Source organism: Fopius arisanus, unplaced genomic scaffold, assembly GCF_000806365.1.
Source record: "Fopius arisanus strain USDA-PBARC FA_bdor unplaced genomic scaffold, ASM80636v1 scaffold00054, whole genome shotgun sequence".
Classification (NCBI taxonomy): Eukaryota; Metazoa; Arthropoda; class Insecta; order Hymenoptera; family Braconidae; genus Fopius; species Fopius arisanus.
The window spans coordinates 656,453-677,495 of NW_011887793.1; the positions used below are offsets into that span (position 1 = coordinate 656,453).

At 39.8% G+C, this 21,043-nt stretch overlaps 1 protein-coding gene across 3 annotated transcripts in view; it reads left to right on the forward strand.

Moving 5' to 3' along the window:
• hth (homothorax) overlaps nucleotides 1–21,043 on the forward strand; it is a 320,736-nt gene that overhangs the window by 205,598 nt on the left and 94,095 nt on the right. For all 3 annotated transcript variants that reach the window (XM_011307472.1, XM_011307474.1, XM_011307473.1), the window contains one exon: nucleotides 4,160–4,308. In XM_011307472.1, the coding sequence (XP_011305774.1) occupies nucleotides 4,160–4,308 (149 nt within the window). The remainder of the gene's footprint in view (nucleotides 1–4,159; nucleotides 4,309–21,043) is intronic.

A 21,043-nucleotide genomic window follows, 5' to 3' on the forward strand; every position in this document is an offset into this window, starting at 1 on the left:
AACTGCCGTAAGTCGCAGGTAATTTTCATTGAACTTTTTGTTTTAACGCGAAAAAAAATCCACGGAATGTCAACTTTCCCAAGTCCTTTGACCCCGATCACCTCATCCCCCAATTTTCTTCCCAAGTTCTCTCAATCTCAATGTCCATCCGGTTGTCACTTTGTTCCTCATGTCACCCATCGCTGCCAAGACTCTCGACAAGCAAACGCGTGCTTTCAATTTGAGTCTCCATTACACAGAAAAGTGGCAGAATTCAAAAAAGACAACTGCCACCCCCACCCCCACTGTTTAAACAAAAAAAGAAAAAAAAAACACTCGTTATATTCACGTATGACGCACCGGACGGAATTCAGTAAATATCATAAAGCAAACTCGAATATATTCGGATATGCAAGTGTAACGCGATATCCACCATCTTGAAATGTTTTTTATACTCTTCACCTTATCTCTTTTCCACTTCTTTCGCGTTTCTCTCTTACTTATATCTTCGCACACCAAATAAATGCTTCAGTATCCGGTGGAGAGTTCTGCCTCTCAAACGCATGTTTCGACGTTTTAGTTTTTTTATTTTCAGTTTTTCTTTATTTTTTAGCTTTTTTGTTTCTTTTGAGGGGATGCATGTAAGAAGGGTGTCGAGACTCTTCGTCTCCTTCTTGCGGATCGACGCGAGAGATGGGTATAAGGAGTTTATTTTTGGCTGCCATATGCGAGGTTATTTCGATTTGGCTCGAGGAGGGCGCGAGAATACACCCTAAATAGAGCTCTGTCTTATAGGTTGGAGATTTTTTTTACTGGGAGGGCGTAATGTTGAAGTTGGAGTGGTGTTGATATGGTTCTTCGTTTTTTCATTTAAAAAAAGTTCAAGGCAACAACTTTTTCGTATATTTTTTTTTAGAAAAAAACATTAGCATTTATATATTCATCACTTCACTTGTTAGGCATATTGCAATATAAAATTATTATTAATAATAATAATATTCAATTCTATAATTCAAACTTTTGTATTCTCTTCCTCTAAATGACTCAATTCGCCCGGGTAAAAAAAATTTTTAATTTTGATTTTTTTCCAAATTTTCAAAAAATATCTCGAAAACTTTTCTCAATTTTTTTTTAAACGAAAAAAAATCGGGATACAAAACAATGGTATTTTTGGGAAATTTTTCAAAAATTTGAATAGGGTTTTTTTGTAAATATTTTTCTAGAAATTTTTGCGAATATAATTTTTTCTTTTAATTATACTGTAGTTTTCTTCCTTTTTTGATTTTTCAATACTCTCAAAAATACGTCATCTAAATTATAAAAAAAAATTTCCTATTCAAATTTTTGAAAATTTTTTCAAAACCTTCCCTCTAAATAAAATTGTTTTGTATTCCATTTTTTTTGGTTCAAAAAAAAAAAATTCTGAAAAGTTTTCCAAAAATTTTTTGAAAATTTTGAAAAAATACTCCGATTACAATTTTTTGTTACCCGAGTTACTTTCGTGTTGGGTTTCTGCTCCTGATTATATTTGATTTTCTAAATTTTTCTTTCATCATTTTATTCTCATAATTCATTATTTTTAATTTGGGTGGTTCCCTAACTCATTAAAAAACAGATATTTTTTAACAAAGAATGGAAATTAATCAAAAAATAATCTCATAAAAATATTTGCTATTTATTTATTCGGATTTTCAATGATCACCCTTTTCAAAACATTTTTAATCGAATTATGTTATTTATGTTATTTAGCACAAATTTAATCTGATTATATTGCCCCATCACTATTAATTATTAATCCCAGAAACATTTAAAGTAGCGTGACAATCATTTCTCTTCTCGACTCATTTTTTTTCATCACTCATGTCACTTTGTAACTGATTTATTCTGTCATGTCTGACAATTTTCAATTTATCACCCGAAAATGACAGAACCAATTTATTGTTCCGCACATTTACAGAATACTGTTATTCAACATTAAAATATTTATCCTCCACTTCATAATAATTCGTAAAAAAATAACTAACTCTAAAAATAAGATATTGAAATATTTGGCATTGTGCCTCAAATACGTTCACTTTCGATTTCTCGTCTCGTTGTTGAATGTACTAGACAGCTTAACTGGGATAGAAAAACAGAGTATGAACTACGCGGGATACCGAATGCTCAAAATAACCAAATCGTCATTTTCCTCGATTTTATCTAAATATAACGAAAAATAGTTTTCTTGAGTTTGCTTACATGTGGTAATGGCGTTTGTAGTGGAAAATGGGGAAAGAGTTGGGGTAAAAGAGGTGGAACGTACAAGAGAGTAGGGACCAGGCATAAACGTATAATTGGCTGCACTTAAATCTCTATAACGCAGCAGTAAAAATGCGTGGAGCGCCACGTAAATCAACACGAGTACGATATGACCATGGCCCCCACCTCTTTTTCAACTACCAGTTGTTGTTGTTTCTACGCAAAAAAAAAATCCTTCAATGAGAACGTTAACAAATCCTTTTCAACCATAATTACGTTCTTGGTCATCATTGTTGTTGTTTCTATGCCTAAAATTTAGAATGTCCTTTTTTTTCAATTTCACATTTTAGTTTAAATGTTTTCTTATTTATTGATATCCCACATGTATGACTCCAGACGAAAATAATTTAAGGGAATTTTTTTATGAAGTTGACTGAATTTTGGATAGAACATTTTTTAAATTTTTTTCATTATTTATCTCGAACAGATGGGGAGCTCTTGAATATTTTTATGGATTACCTTTGAGTGACACCTGATCCCAATTTTTTTTAAAGAAAAATCGAGATGAAATTCGGTACAGGACGAATTCTTTAAAATAAATGTCCTGGAGTGAATTTCGTTAATGAAAGTCCAGAGTAGATTCCTCCGGTCGATTTGCCAGTAACGGTACATTACCTCGATATACTTTCTGGCAAAATTAACTGCAATCAGTGAGGAAAATGGTCTCAGTCGTTTCGAATTTCTCTGGATTTTACCGCTGATCGTATCTCATCCATTCCCGTCACCTCAAGAATCCTCATTATTTTAGCTTCATGATTTTAATTGAGAGAAAAATCCATTAACATCTCAAATAATTTTATCTCATGCAATGTCCCTAAAAAATTTACTGATCTCTACTTAAACCCAAGTAACAAACAGCCATTAATTTAATAATGTCATTTATATTTTCAATTATCTGACTTTCAATTTAATTTCAATTGAAAATGTTCACTAAATTTTGTAATCGGATCATTAAATCGTAAAAATTCCTCTTAATATTTATGATACTATAATTAATTGTGGGATTTCGAATATTCACAAAATAAATTTATTCTCATAATTTGAATTTAAATAAAAAAACATCAGTTTTATTCGAAATTTCAAGTATATTTTTTTCATAAAAGCAGAAAAAAGTATTCAGTCTTCAGTGACGATTTGGTTTGCGAAAAGATGCAAATTGTAAGCCATCTTAATATCTCTCATTACTGTCCTACCCCTGGTGCCCACCCTCTTTTTACCTTCCCTGGGGATTTCATAGTGGAGTGAGAGTAGCGTGCAATTAAAAAGCTAAGATTGATAAATGACGGGGAATTAATGCACAGGGTGGAGACCTCTGGAGGGCAGAGACACTAGAGAAAGGTTCAAAGGGAGTGGGCTAACAGTCGAGGGTGATTGCGGGTGGCTTAATGGTGTTTGTATGCATGGGAACTAGTGCGAGGGGTGTTGCGAGTCAACCCCTCGTCTATTCCACGCGTTTGACGTCATGCCACCCTAGATCTCTGTTTTTTTCACTCAAGGACATTTCACGTGTCCTCCAAAAACCACCCATAAACAATCTTTGTTAATAAAAAATTTCAAGATCACAAAACATTTTTCCCAGAAACTTCGAATCTCTACAGTTTTTCCATTTTTCTTTAGTTTGAATTTTATATTTTTTCCTTTATTCACATTTTGTTTATTTTTGTAATTTTATTAAATTATTTATTTAGTTATAGATGCATTAAATTTTATTAAATATAGAAAGTTGTTTATTTTATCTTATTGCGGTGAAATTGATTGGAAATTAAATAGAGTGTTGATATGATTTTTTTGGGCAAAATTTATAACCTTGATACTATTGAATTATCGATGTTCCAATTTTATTGGTCAGGAAATTATTTATTTTTTTTGTTTATTGTTGCAGGTGACGCGAGTAACGCGAGTATCGGTAGTGGTGAGGGTACGGGCGAAGAGGACGACGATTCGTCGGGTAAAAAGAACCAAAAGAAGAGAGGAATTTTTCCAAAGGTCGCGACAAACATCCTCAGGGCGTGGCTCTTTCAACACCTCACGGTAAGTCCCAAAAAAAATTTTTTCTCTTTGCAGGAGTATAAAAACCAGAGATGATTCGCCCTCCCCCCTTTTCGGTTCTGATTTTAACTTTTCTCAAAATTCTCTACCCAAAACCTATACATGGTTCTAGCATATTCGATTTTCAATGCAACATTCATTAGAAATGATTTTTCCACGATTAAATTGTTTATCTGTAATAAACAAAATAGTTTTCCAAATTTGAAAAACTGTTCCCACTACATTCCTCATATTATTATTTTTTCGGATAAGTGCATTTTGTGGAATAAATTATTAACAGCTAGATAGACAATTCCTGAATTATTCCTACCAATTTTAATCCCGAGAGAATCGGAATAAAAATTCTAAAAACCGTTGAAAAATCATAAAAATGACGTAACTCATTGAAAATCAATTACCCACCATATATTTTCATTCACGTGCCTGACTTTGGAAGTCATGTCAGTCACTGAGAAAGTGTACCCCCCAAAAGTGCGATAAATAAATAAATAATAAGGTAATGCAGCGATAAGAGGTTTCAATATCCCCTAATTCACTTTTATTCTCATTCCCTCATTGTAATGATTCACGCGTAATCTGAGCCGCAAAAAGCACAACGCGATTAGCTCTAACAACCCCTTCGATTCAGCAGCACTCACATACGTTGAATTGCGTAACGCACGTACATTCGTCTCCCATTCCCCTCAGGATGAAGCGTCGGGTGATCGGGTTACCTTGCAAAGCGGTAATCATATTGTAGCCTTGGTTAATGCCATTACCGTGTGGCGAGGGGTTGACACCCTCTCTTACACCCCTCCACCCTTCTCATCATCACGTGTGTTCAGGAGGCATAGGGATGTCGAGAGGAAACGGGAGGCTCTGTGGTTTATACCAATTGTATTGGATATGACGTTGCCATAGTGGAGTTTACGGTTCGTTGGGTGCACTATGTTAACCTTCAGTAACCTTCCCTCATTCGTATTGGAAACCTAGAATTTTACGTGGCTTTTATCCACATATTCGTGGTACAAATTTATTTGAGAAACTCCCTTTCACTGGTTCTACCGAAGACATCATTCGGATCTCATTATTATCGCAATTATTACCAATTCGATAAAAAAAGATATTATTAGACGAACTTTGACGGAATTCAATAAAATCAATTGTTATTTGTCACAATCCATTTTGAAAATTAAATATTTTTTATATGGAATTGACTCCAATGTATATCTCATATAAATTATAAATATATTGTGATACTCTATTGAATTGGTGTGTATCATATATATTGTTTATAAATTTTTGCATCGGAGGAGAGAATTCTAGATAGAAAGAAAGAGTGAATTCAAGAAATACCCCGCGATATTAATTATTTCATCGATCTTAACAATTTTTCCTCTTTTATTATTGCGGATAGATTGTGCATATTCATTATTATTGATAAAATAAGAATTGATATTAGTATGGGGTGAATGTGGGCTCGAATGATCAGGATAATCCATTAAAAAATTATCAACGGTGACACCTGAGATCGGCGCTTCGCGTTTTCTATCTCATAAAGAAAATAATGAACCCGCGCGTTGTCGGCGATTGACCAAGAAAAATACCGCCATCTCGTTATTTTCACTACCCAATAACTTACCGTTTACGACTGAAAATAATTTTAAAATGAGGGCGATGTAAATATCCAAACAAAACCACTGACTCATGTTTGATCGATATTAAGGGTTGACTGAAGGTTTTACGCTCGTCGGGATAAACAAGCGTCTGGCCCTCGTAAATTGATGAGTCATTAGCGTACAGCGCCAATCAGCAAGGATTTAAACGTCAAATGACATAACCTCAAATATATCAATTCCGGATGTGATTCGTCGTGAAAGCCGCGAACGTTTTGAGCGAGTTTTTTTAATAAAAATTATTTAGAAAAATGAGAAAAAAAAAATCTGAAGAAACAGCGATTTGCCCTCGTCTCGATGTTTTATCGGTGGCCAATCGCATCGCGTCTCACTACAGTAGAATCGGAGGGAATAGGATGTACATGAGGAAAAAGGAGAGAGTGAAGGGGGAGATCTGACCGCATCTCCGAGCCGCCTCCGACAGCCAGATATAAATTAAATTAATTTGATGGAAGCGGAATCCCTCGGATCCCTCCATCTCCCTCTCACTTTTACTCCCCCTCGACCCGTTGTTACTATCCTGGGCGCATATTTGCTCGACCGCGGCCACGTCGTATCTATCCGACACACAGGTTTGATTAAATTTCGTTCCAGTTACGCGAATCTCTCGCGTCAACGGCAAGAGCACGCAATATCAACGCCCTCACTAAATTCCAGACAATCCTCTGGCACTCTGTTGTCATTAATCATCGTTAATATTTTTAGGATTTTAACGGGATTCACTCGTACATTATTTCTAACTTGGAATTCACGAGAAAAGATTTCGGCGGCTTTGGGCAGTGCCCAATAGATTAATATTTTTGTTTGAATTTTTCGCGCGAAATCTGGAAATATTGATGACGGTTTAATTCCACTGAATGGTTAAAACATTTTTTTGTAACGAATTCGGAATTTTGGGGAGAAAATTAACAGAATTGTCTGTTTTTTTCCGGTTTTACTTGAAAAATAATTAAATGGCAGATTTTACAGAAAATTTGATGCAATTAGACAGTGAAAAGTTCTGAGAATAAATCCTCTGTATTTTTTTCATAAAAAAAAATAAATTAGAATAATATAATATTGGATATCATTATTCTTAATCTATTTTTGAAAATATAAAATTTTGCATGTCAGCCGACTGATTACAGAAAATAAATAATAATAATGATTGATAGAACATTGTGTCCGGGTAAAAAAAAATTGTAATTGGAATATTTTTTTCAAATTTTCCAAAAAATTCTGGAAAACTTATCGGAAATTTTTTTTTTATGAAACAAAAAAAAAACAAAACAATTTTATTTTTGGGAGATTTTGAAAAAATTTTCAAAAATTTGAATACGAAAATTTTTTCTATAATTTCGATGGCGTATTTTTTGAGAAAATTGAAAAATCAAAAAAGTAAGAAAACAACAGTATAATTAAAAGAAAAAATTATATTCGTAAAAATTTCTAGAAAATGATTTAAAAAATTTTCCGAAACAAATTTTTGAAAAATTTTTCAAAACATTTCCCTAAAATACAATTTTTTCGTCTCCCGATTTTTTTTTGTTTAAAAAAAAAATTTCTGAAAAATTTCCCAGAAATTTTTTGAAAATTTGGAAAAAATATTTCGATTACAATTTTTTTTTACTCGGGTGGCAACTCTTTTCACTTAAAAAATCACCAAACAAAGAAGAAATTTCTAAAAAATATCTGAAATTGTGTTTAAAATGAAGAATTTGCTCAGCTACGAAAGCTGCTCTATACAATTCAATATCTCAAATTTATGAAAGCCATAAAATACAAAAAAAATTAAAATAATGAAAATAGCGATGGATTCGCCAGCGAAATCCTCGAGCAGACGGAGAGATTGATGACCCAACCGGATATATATAATCCATTTTAATTTACCCGAGAGATATATCCGTCTAGTCTTGCAGTTTTCCATTGGTCTGAATGCTAACCTCCGCAATATAACGTCTAAAGTCTAAAGCCGTGTTATTTCCCTCCAACCCCATTCTCCTATGTTCACTTTGGCATCCTATTTCGTTACTCTGCTCTCGGTCTTCTTATATCAATGGAAACATTCAGTGGAATTACATTCCCGCTCTTCCACATACCTAACGAAAACGACAAACTCAGTCTTTTTCCGGGTCTAGATATATACCGCACGTTTTTCGCCAGAGTATTCATTTGCTCAATTCCTTTTTTCCCTCACTGGACAGTTTTTCTCTCTGGCGTAAAGTCCGTCGGTCGTCGCAACCTCACGTATCACTCTAGGTAAACGTATCCCATGAATTGAATTAAAAGAAAAAAAGAAAGCCACTAAAAATTCAAAATACTGATAAAAAAATTATAAAAGCAAGAATGTCAATAATTCTGATTTCATCTGCCCCATAATTTCACTAAATTCACCCCTGAAGTGTAGAAAAATCCCATATCTCGTAGCGATTGAAGTTTCCTCAAGTACCCGAACAAATATAAACGGAATACGTAATCTCGACTACAAGTCTTTTACGATCCATTCACTTTACATTGAGACCCCCAAGGCTTGAAAACCGATCGTCTTGAAAATGTTCATGGTTTCTCATACCCATACCGGATATCTTAAACAATTTGCATGGTGGGCCGAGGGGTGAGAAGAGAATCGTAGTGGCAGTTTGTGTTTTTTTAGCAGTTGTAAAAAGGGGTACTCAGCACTCAACTTGACTCGGGTGGAGCCACCGTTGGATTATTTCCCCCTCCAGTCGTTTGAGTGCCACGCGGAACGTTTTATGCGGCCATAACCGTACCTCGGCATGGCCCACTTAGATCTCCTATCTGCCTCCTGGGGACGAGGAGTGACATCTATTGTGGCCATCGTGTCCTGACGACACCTTCTAGCAGTATCCAGTGACCGTGCGCTCTTTAACTGTCGAATTTCCGCACCTAACCTAGGAGATCCGGTGATTTAGCAGGTTAGCTTGATCACCGCATGAGTCAGCCATTGAAAACCACCGGATTGGTTGGCAAGAGTAAAAAGTAGGCGTCTATCTTTCTCTGGCGCCGCGGCACGGGCCGCATTTGAATATAATACTTGGCTCTGTCAAGCGCGGCAAGTCAAGCAAACTGTAATTATGTTGATGCGCACCATTGTCCGCGGCACTGTACCTCCAGACCCCATGCAGTTTTTCTTTTGCTTTTGCTTATCGTGTGCGCTCAAGTGTCGCTGCAACATACGCCCACGCCGTCAAAGTCAAGGCATATCGATTTTTATGGGGTTCACCTGGAAGCTTATAGCCTCTGATTGAAAACCCTCCGGAGTGATCAAGTCTAATGATGATCTGATGCTCCGGTGATATTAGATCATGGGGCTAGAAATAAAGAAACACTTTCAGGATTTTAAAGACGGAAAGCTAGGTTCGAATCTTGACAGTCAAGAAGCACCGGCCAGGGTGACGACTTACTATGAACTAACTGAAAGCTTGCTAACCAATCTCAACTCAGCGTTAGACTCAACTCTAGAAAGCAATATAATTTTCTCCTATCTTAATCCTCGGTCTTTCCTTTCTTAACCATCTCTGGTTATCGGACAAATTTTTGGGGAAAATTCGCACGAAGAAATTCCTGCGAGATCTTCCCCTTTTCGGAATATGAAGAAAGGTCTACAACAGCAGAGCAATAATTAATTTCTACATCCGAAAATATAAAAACTTGAAAAGAGTGAAAAATCTTTGAATTTTCTACCCGGGGAAAATCCTGAAATCCAACAGGTGAAGACTAGGCCTTTCCCTGGTTTGATCTTGAAGTGATCATCATCATTGGCTTGAGCTTGGCTCAGCCTCCTGGGACGTTCGGCGTCAAACATTTATTCCTCACTACGACATATCCAAATGATTAATCAACTCAAGTATTAATTCCTCCAAAGCACCATCAATTTTTCACCCGTCAATACAGATGATCCCACCAGCACCTCGGATATCGCAGCTCCCTAGTTTATCCCTGAGTTCTCCTCTCCGTAGAAAAAAAAATCTACTGGTAATGCAAAGAGGAAGTACCTTTTGGCCTGGACGAGATAATTGCAAAAACTGGTGGAAAGGACCCCAGCGATATCCTGTCGGTAGCATCCAGTCCCGCATCCTGTCGCTTAAAACCCAGAGTAAGAGAGCCAAATGCGAAAGTGGGGACGAGGAGGTGGGGCGGATGGCCCTGGGATTAGACTGTCGCCCCGTCGACAGGGTAATCCCCTATTTTTGTGAAATTTATCGCCGTTAATCCCTCGTCCTCGCGTGCACAGAGCCCTCTAACGCGAATCCCCACTCTTTTTCCTCTCCTGTCTCTTTTTTTTTTCAAATGAAATTCATTCCTCTCAACTGTCTTGCGACATCCCCTTGTCGATATTAAAAATAATAAAATGTCTCATGGATTTCAGGGACTTGAATTCATTTCATCATACCCGGTAGTCTCTCTGGAGATGCTGAGTACAGGCACATGGGCCCTAGTCCAACCCACTCACCCAGCAGTCTCCCCGGGTAATCCAACCCGGATTTAAAATATTCGTATCTTGAATATGCATTCGTAGGTTTAGCTCTGGGTAATATCCAGAGGGTCGAAACAGCTGAGGACTGGACGTCATTCTAGGCTACCCTCATCCCCAACTCTCTCACCCTCTCACTCTCTCACTCTCTCATTCTCAATGCTCCAACAGTCAAAGGAAAATGTTTATCATTCTGGCTGACTTCCCCACCAATTCGGCATTGGAATATCTGCATCAATTAGGAAAGCTCTCAAGCAACTCCACCACCCAGGAAACACCGGATCTTGATGATGCTGCAGAATCTCCTCTTCCTCCCTCATCCGAATTAATCCAATTACACATACAACCGAGAGTATCTCCAACTCCATGGGTATTTCAAGGAACATTACAGTAACACCAACGTGACTTTAAGTCTAAGCCTTAATGGACGTGACACAGCAACGTCATCCATATGCAAAGGGAGAAATATGTTTTGCACGCGGTTACTGTCGTCTACCCCTTTGGGGGATTAGTAACGGCGATTTCCCGGTGATTTCAGTGTCTCCAGACTAACCCTTCAACTCCAAAACCCCCAACCAAATACTTTTGGATTATTAACGCTGACATTGATGATGATAATGATCCCATAATCATTACCCATCATGCCACAATCAAATGACTGTTGTCGTTTGTGGAAGATGAGAAGCTTCTGGATGTCAAGCATCAAAACCCGAAGCAATTCCATTAAGGGCTTCACCTCAGCCATTCCCCAAGGACCACTAAATTTCATCCAGCGTTTCTTCCTTGGAAAGATGCAAGAGAGAGATGGAGTAGCAACATATAGATACCTTGGGATATCGGTGGCACCCCATTAAGGAGAGTGCTGGACATCTGGGTGCTTTATGGCTCTGTTATACACCAGACTTCACTACCTGCTTACGTATACACTGGGATCATGAAAGGTGGGCCGAGCATGTTGGATAAACCCCGAGAGTTTCGATACCAAGTTTTGTGTGTATTGAACGATATCGGAGTGCTGGTCACCCAAAGTGGCATCAATACTTGATGGAGCCCCTTCCTTTACCAAATGGTCCTATCCCCAGTGCCAAATTTTGTCCGTCGCTCTTCCCCCCATTGGTCTCACTTCGGGCATTGGCAGAATTCCCCGATGGGTTACACTGGAAACAGGGTGACTCGTGGATTATATTATTCACAATACATTGAGCACTTTCACAGTGGCCAACGGGAAAATTTTCGCCAATGGGGCCCACACGCGTGAAACAGTATAGGCGAGGGGTGACCGTTCCCTTTCATTTTCAACTTTGTGTAGACCTGGGGTTGATGCGCACTTCCTGCCCCACGATCGATTCTCGTTTGCGTCATCCTGTGTTTGTGAATGCGGAGGAACGCTTGAACGTGTGTACATTCACAATTTAGGTGTAGCTTGTCATGTTGAATGTCCGATGGTAAAACACACCTTCCTCCTGGAGTATCGTTTACCTTCTTTTCTCTCGTCTTAGTTCCAAGACATTGGTCAATATTGATCATGTGCAAATGCATTCCAACTACCCGTTTTGAGAAATGTACTCTTGGATCAATGAGGAGCGCCAGTTTACGCCTACCCAACCTATTGAAAATTATCTATAAAATATTCACGGAAAAAATGTTGGTAATTGTGTGATCAAAGATATAGAAGAGAAGTGAGTAATAATTTATCTTCTGGGCATTATCTCTGGGATTACTTGACCAGCACCTCCCATCGGCGTTTAATAGTCTCGTGGGGGGTACTATCTCTCACGTCGACCATCGAAAACCTGTATATTACTCCAACAGATATCCAAAGATGCACAATCCACCAACAATTCTTTCTCCATTCCGGCGAATCGGATGCTATCAATACCAGATATCACTCGTCATTAATCACCCGTACAACACTGATTGCTTATATAAATACCTCTGATCACTCATTCGCGTTAAAACGATATTGAAGTGTCGATTATGTTCGGATGATTCGACGCGCAACGCAAACCTCGTCTGTCCGCTGGTGCAGTGGATTTCCGACCGGACTTGCCTAATTGACGTCGGCTAACCGACCGAGTCATCTTTATCGGCTGTGTCGACCGATAAAGATGACTCGGTGCGTGAAACGCGTCGATTGGGGGATCGCGATCGAATTAGTCCCCATTTGGTACTCCCAGCTTAATTGTGAAATCCAGGGGAAATTGCATTACCATATTGTTGTTCGGCTTGAATCAGAGAACTTTAGAATTGTTGATTTTCACTACAACTATTCATCGAGTCCGCTAATGCCAGAGATAATCAGTGAAAAGTGCATAACTGGAAGACTCGGGTTCGAATCCTGGCTGGAACATTGCGAGTTATTTTGTCATTTCTAGAGCAACTATTTTATTCATCCAAGATAACATTCAGGTTCAGTCACCTCTAGCTCGAAACATTCGAAGATAACTGCACTCATAGTCAGAAGCTTCAATATTCAATAAAAGCAGAATACTTACTTCCAATCGAATCTCCATAAATTCGGGAAAAAATCGTTCCCAGTGGTTGTACCCCAGTCTTCCCTAAATTCAATATTGTCCCCATGATGCTCACTCGTCACGACATTACCACGAATATCAAATCGAGTATTCCTGGCACGTAACATTGTCAGAATACGGTCTCGACTATTGGTCGCCAAAAATTGTACGAGAGCCACCTTTAGCATGTGAGATACGGCCCTCCAGTGGCCGTCTGCTGTCTTACTTCCATTCTGAACATTTTCTTTTCTGAAGGTTGGTGGATGTATTCCACATATAGGATGCTGGGGATGGGATGAAGACGGCTCAATTGCCGCAGAAAGGCAGAAGAGCGGGGCCACCTTCGTTTCCTCAGGGTCCCCGCGATCCAGCCATCCTTTAATTCAGCATGACAGGTGAACCCCTCTCCTCCCACCACCAAATGCTCTATATATCCGTCGGCTATCCCTCGGGGTAAGATAGATCCGTTCCCGGGATTTCCTACGGGATACGTGGTATCTTATATCATGGACGACCATCTCTTCATTGCTGCAGCAATCCGGGGTTCGTCTCCGCCCCTCCATTAGCTTGGTTCGTGATATACCTAATGTGAGTATCTGGAAATCCGAGAGATCAAGTCAAACGATAATATGACAATATCATTTTTTTTCGGTGGGGATTCCAATGGTTGGACGATAAGGTGTGCCAAAGCATGCGATCAAACCTATTCGCTTCGGTCGTTTCATATGCAGCCTATTCTGCTTTTTATGGTGGACTGATGAAGACATTTGAATCAAGGGCTTAATTATGATAGAAGACTACGAATTGTGGTAAAGAAGGTTGACAGATACGAATAGTCTGGCATAACAAGCTTCCTTAACTTCAAAGCTGCTGTGATTTGATGAGAAACGCTTATGTGACAGAAGCTAGCTCCTTGATTCCACGATGCGTAAAATCTTAGCAAAACACTTGATAATTTATTCCCAGCTGTGAGTAAGGAGACAACCCATATAAACATGTGTCCAGTTAGTGCAAAATGAATTGCAAAAATGTTTACATACTAATTGAAGAAAAATCACCGGAGCGAGAGATACGAATCACCAAGAGAAAATGCGGATTTCACAAAGTACTGGCCCAGCATTCCACCATGATTACATTGCGTGTAGCTTCCCGCCAAGATCTTACCGATGTAACAGAGAATAAGGAAGAGGTATCACACAGTTCACCCCCAGTGTGTGCAATGCTTGGTGCAGTCTGAACCATTAGTCATGATTAGGCCGTCGACATTGATGCTCAAGCCCTGAGTGTGTCCAAGCGTTCTGACCCTCAGATAGAGTCCTTTGATACTGAATAGTTGCGCGTGTGGCAACGCCATTTGAAAAGCCAGCCATTTCTTATCCGAGTGTTATCGTAACCTCTCGACCGTCGACACGCATCTCTTACTCCACCATGTTAAAATTACCCGAAGGAAGGGGTGAGTTGTTTCTCCTTACCATCTAACGAATGCTGTGGAGTTTAATTAGTCGTGAATTGTCTTATCGCGATAGACTTTCTTGGTGAATAAATTTGAATGCTGAGAATGAAGATCTCTGACGGTGGTCGGTGAGTTTGACGAAGCCAAGAGGAGTGACTTTTTTTAACCATTGTTTTGTCTTATTTTCAACGAGTTTTGCATGATGGAGTTGAGCCAGTTCTCTGGGGCTATTCAATTACCCGTGAATGGTTCCACACCATGGAAAATATACTTCAGCAACGTCACAACGTCGATTACGCATCGTCCATCCCTCGCTGAGCGAAACAACTGCACCGTGCCAAAGAACTGTATCCTTCATTTTCACATTGTTCTTTTTATTATTTTTCCTCTCTCCGCAATATATCTCCGCGTCGTTGCATCTCCTTTACGAGGGTTCCTCAGTGAATACCGCTTATCCGTGCGTTTCACGCCGGAATAGGGCAGAGCGGATCTCGTAATAGGTTAGGAACGATTACACTTCAAGTCTTCAGGATTTCTCTCTTCACTGTCTTGTCGACATTTTGCCACGGTCTATCGAGCCCCTATAAGGACTCTCGTAACAGTAAGAAACATTGTTACATATCAAAACCAATAAGAAAATAATTCAACTTATCAACTCGTATTTACCCAACTAATGTGACACTAATGAAGCACTATTTAATGACTCTGTAATTCTCTTGTATTCATTACATTCTACCGACCCCATTCCAATTATTTATTTTATCATCAGCATGCAGCTCTCTAATCTCAGAGCTATTTTTCCAATCTCACGCTCGAGCCGCTGATGTTCGTCGGTAAGCGGATAACTCAGTACCCCAGTACAGAGTGCCTTTTTGTTTCACAAAAGGTAACTCAATACAGTTCACTCACGCTTTATTATTCACCGTGTCATGTTACAGAGCTCGATCACTCTCTTCGATTTGTCCCGGTGTCGACGATCCTTCTCGCACCGCACCTCCTCATCGTCCTGTCCCGCTTGTCTTTTTGTTTGGCTTCGGTGAGATCACGGGCCACTTCTTTTCTTTCTCTCTCTCTCTCTCTTTCTTTCTCTCTCATGACATAGTGATAGGCCGTAGTGGCATTCCACGTGTTCTCTCCCACCCCCTCCCCATTGGTTGGGTGAGAATGAGCGGCTCGAGGTCCGTAGAAAACATCCACGGAGCGCGCCGGCTCATCAACGCCTCTCGACCCTTCCTTCATACCCTCACCCATTGGCGCCCTTGACAATGCCATCTACGCATTCCTATCTTCGCCAACAAATTCACCACACCATCCACCCTTCAGGTGTCTCACAAAAGTTTGCCGACCATTGGTACAAGTTATTTTTACTTTCATTTATTTGGTATTCAATCAAAGAAAATCAGCGCTCATTTCTTGGGATTCACTCTTCAAATGGTGATGATCGGCATGATGAAAATAAAAGGTCGATTTGTGGTGGTTAATAGCGATGCTAACGCACGTATTCGTCGAATCCCTCCATCTTTCTCACTTGACACCCAGTTACAAGAACAGATACCTTCGGGTACTTCGTGTTGGAGAACACCGCATGGGGCCCTCACACGATATTCCTCTCGCCCAATGGTGTACTTCATGCTTTTGATTCTCTCTTCATTCTTTATTTCTACTATTTTTTCTTCAGTGGCTTTTACATGTACTTGAAGTTCCGTCTTTTGAGACGGAGTCGGTGGTCTAGGGCGTTAGCTCGGGGCGTCCACTATTTTATTTATTTATTCATTCAAGTAGACAAAATAAATATCGATAATTAATAACTTCAAGTCGTTTGAAGACAGCATGATTCCATTATCTTTATTATTTGAAGCAAGCGACCGCTTGCTCTCCTCCTGATCTCAAGCTGACTTGAAAATGAAGTTGTTGCTGTTGCCCGTGATTGATGTAAATCATATTCATATTCAGAATCATATTCCCCCGAAAAAATTTCCCCCGAACTGACTCCCCCTTCCCATTGAACATGAAAGTTAAACATACATACGTCAATTCAATTTAATATGTCTCAATCTTTCAAACTCAAATGGGAATTCAATTTTCTTTAAACAATTTTGTTTCAATATTCTCAAACAAACTCCTTTATTATAAATCACTTAATTACTACCATTTATCAATTCACATTATCAATTTCTTGTCCGAATGAATAATTAATTATAATAATGAATAATTTTTGTCTTAGAGTGTTAAAGATAAAAGGATAAAATTCAAGAAATCATTTACAGCGAATTTTTTCCTGGAAAAACAAATTCCGCCGCCATTTACTGTTTACAATATACAATATACTACACTTGTGTTTTTCCCATATAGCTTATTGATCCTTCTATATTACTGGTACTTCGATTGATCGGATCTTCCCATTCCGAAAATGATGTTCCATCGTTAATTTATGAACTCTTCGATAAATTGAATAAATCCGGCGATACGAATGGTCGGTTAAGAGAATTAAAAATATCGAAGAAATTGGAGTGAGAAGCTGCGATATGAGCAGCGGCGAGATGAAGCCGTGGAGAAAGAGAATAGGGAACTCCTGGGAGGAAGTGTATGGTCGAGGGTGGTGGGTGGATGAAGCGGGGGTTGAAGGGTGAGGGCGCCCGTAGAGATTTATGACAGGCGTTAAGCAGTAATGAAATTGCTCGTTGCTCGTTTCAGCGAGAAGGGTATGGGGTGTGTTGGAAGCCTGGGCAGAGAGATGAAGAGAGTCGGGATGAAGAGCAAGACAGAGACGAGAATGGCTGGTGGTGACTATATACCAACAATCACGTGGTGCAATTACCTTTTGGACCAGCTGGTGTACCTTGGAAGCCTCGCGGCATCCTCTGTGAAAGAGTTTTAATCGTTCCTTTCCTTCGTTTATCGCTCATCGTAAATGGATATCTCATTGATTTTTAGGTTAGGGGTCTTGACAACCCTATGTGTTTAGGATTCCTATCACTAGAGAGAATTCTTAGAATCATTTCCATCCATCTATTCTCCGTTGTGTTCAAGTCATTGGTTGATGATCATTTGGTTATCCTTCGGTTATCCTTCGGTTATGCTTCGGTTATTTAGTCCGAAGACGTTGGCTGAAAGACGTGGACTATAATCTGGCAGCGTAGACCAACCCTCCGGATATCAAAAACTGTTGCCGGCGGTCGAGCACGACGAGAAGCGAAACAAGTTGCGATAGAGAGGATAGAAAGGATAGAGAAAAAAAAAGGAAAAAATAAAAAAGAATCCGTCGGGCCAAACGAAATACATATCCGTATCCGACCGCAAGCTTCCATTTCCGGTCGCTGCCTGTCGGGGCCTTGCTATATTTCCGGAACATTTATCCCAGTTTATCCCGGCAAGTCCAAGGAACGTTGGATTGGTTGGGATAAAGAGGTTGGAGGGCTGCTCGGGGTCATCCTAACGCCCCCGTTGATGGCTACACTGAGGTCGATACTGGTTACGAAATAGACAGCTGGGGAAGAGAGTTGGACTGCTATCAGTTCAAGAAGGATTGATAGATTTCGTTCAGTTTCTGGGGGAAGTTGGAATTATTCGATCAAATTAATCTCCAACTTATTTCAGTATCTTCAGGAGTCAGCAGTTGGCTAGTTTTACGGGATGATGTGGGCTCTTTAAAAAATGAGAACCGATAGTTTTTCCTGGGGAACGCATTTTCCCGACCCAATTTCAGGGTGGAACAGAGTGGAAATACCGCCATGCGCGTCCGAGCCAAACGAATAATGGCCGCGCTACAGCATTTGCCCATCCCTCCTCACTCCCTCTCCACCTTGCACTCTGTTCTCTGTGCCTGCGTTTTTCCATGATTTTTTTCTTTTTCCGTTGCATATACATTTTTTGGTTCTTTTGTCGAATCTGCCAGGGCTTTTATGCGACCCACGCGCACACCGCGAGTTTGCTTTTTCAGAGAATTTGGGAAGGGGAAAAATAGAGGAGACGAGAAAACATAAAAGAGACAAAAGAAACGAGTGATAGCCGTCAGCCAATCGAAATGTAGATGAGACAATAATTTGTTTTAACCATTTCAATAGTTTGTTTATTTTTTTAAAATGAAATTTGTTGTTACCTCGTTGATTTTCTCAGCTTCTTCATCCCCTCGTCTGAAGAATTCGCATCAGTTGTTTTGCACGGGCAACGCATTGTTTGTCGCGAGAACGCCGAGAAGAGACGTTGGAAGATATATTGCGGTAGAGATGGAGGATGGGAGGGCAACAGTTTTGTGTCTGGCTTACTGAGAGAGAAGAGAAATCAGCAACTTGGAGAGGAATATACCAGCAGCAAGAAAAGCTTCAATGTGGAGAGGGTGCGCGGATGGGGAAGATGTTCCCGGCATCGATCTACTCGCATCCCTTCAGCTGGGGTTGGAACGGGGACACAGGTGCGTCTCGGTGGTGGAGCTTAGTGTCTGAATCAACCCTTGGTTGACGTTTTCGTTCCACTTCCACAACTTCAGAGGGTCAAATCATGACAACGGCCCAACCGCGTTGATTAGATTCTTTCCTACACCAAAGATATTCTAAGATTGAATATTTTCTGTTGTCCTCTATTAATTGAAGATTCCGCAATCAGCCAAATGTTGGCCGAACCTCGGCAACTATTCTTAACTCAAATATTGAAATCTTTATCCCTCCGTAATGCCTGACAAGCTGAAGTGTCAGAACAATTGAAGAGAAGATCATCTGAAATTTGACTGCCCAATGTCGGCTGAGCCCTGGTTGAACCTTGGCATGGATAATTAGGCGTCTTTTCTCTGGTATCTACCAGTTGTTCGTTTTTCCGTCACATCTTCAATCCGAATCAGATGTATCTGCAATAAAAAAAAATCCTCTCTCCAATGAATTACCGCTTCGAGTTACAAATGCATATATAACCCGATGCAGAGAAGCAGTCACCCAGAATGGGCGACAATTGTGAAAGATTTATAGTAAAGAGGCTGAAGAACTGAAGAAGATGAGACCCGACAAACTTTCTTCGTCGTTCAATATTGAAAATCCCAGGTCGACTTTTGATACCTTTTTCTTCATCCTCTCTCTTAACTCGTCGTCCGCCGTGAATAAATTAGAATTCGAGTATCCACCAGTGATGTATAATGTAATGGATACCTCCGGACGATGGAAGCCGGCGGCGGAGACCAGGTCTTGGGCTGATTAATTATTTCAGTTTGAGCCACACGAAACTAACAGTCGCGGACGAGAAGGTCTCTCAAGCCAACAGTATCCTCGACTTCTCGGAATAAGAAAAGATCACCTCTCAATAGTTGACGCTGTCCCATCATTTTTTATACGGATTCCACGATATCTCCGTATAAATTAGTTAATCTCTCCATCAATAGAATTCGAGAATCAAAAGGTGGATACATTTATTTCATCTTTTGATAAAATTAGAAATGCTTTTGAATGAGGATTGGGTGGAGGCGGCGTCTAACTCCGAACAACAAGACCAACACAAGCGAAATGAGAAAGAGAGAAAAATTCAAGAGGAAAAATAAAAAATCATGAGCCATGGAGCTCGAGGAGATGGAGAAATGAGAGAGAGGAGGCGTATAAGAAGAGAGTTGGATGGCTCGGAGATCATCTGCCGCTATAACAGGCTGCCAGCTGGCAAAAAAGTCGAATACGAAACGACGTTCTCTCGGCGATGCTATGTTGATGGTGTGTCGCTGCTTATTTTCAACCCGCCTGCATACCTGGTTAGATCCAACGTAGGAACCCATCCTCAAATGCTCTCTTGGCTCTCATCCGAAATCACATACTATTCCCACTCTAACACACAGGGTCGTGGGAATTGTCCATGTGCGCTGAGAATCGGGAACGTCAATTAAAAATTTTGGATTACCGAATTTAAATAATGAACACTTCGATTCGTATTTTCACTTCTATCAAAGTACCTAAGTATAAGTACCTTGACAATTTACCCAAAAATCGTAATAGGGTAACAGATCGTGAAATAACCCGCGAAAGTTCAAATAATTAACTCATACTGAGTCATCATCGCATTTGTTGACCCGCCATTAATTTTTTGATAATTGACGGGCAAGGATTGAAAGCTGTACATCGATTTCAGATTGATATTTCCGTTCTCCGCAATTCTCTTCTTCCTAAAAAAATGCAAAACTGCAGATGAAAATTGCCTTTTCCCGGCCGATACAATCCCATCAAAAGACTGAATCCCGCGAATCTATAGAATCTCATATACATTGGTTATATCCTCCAATAGCGTTCGTTTCACTGGAAAATGCTTCGCTTTAAGATGCAAAAGCTCCACCACATTTTACAGGGTTATTCTAACTCGTTCAGCCCAGGGTACAATCTTATCGGTGCTCTACCGTGGAGCATAGGAGCGCTGGCCCTGGAATAGGTTCAGGAAGGAGAGAGAACAGTCAGGTCACCCTTGATCCACACACACACGCACACACATTGGGGGGGTGTGCAGAGAGGCTGAGCAAGTGCAATGGCTGCTTTGGTGTAAGTGGAAGCAAGACGAGAGATATGGTATACCCTCTCCTCACCTTCTACCCTCTAGCTAGGTAGAAGGGGTGTCGTGATAACGTCATGGTCTGACAGAGTGCCGCTGCTATCGCACCACCACA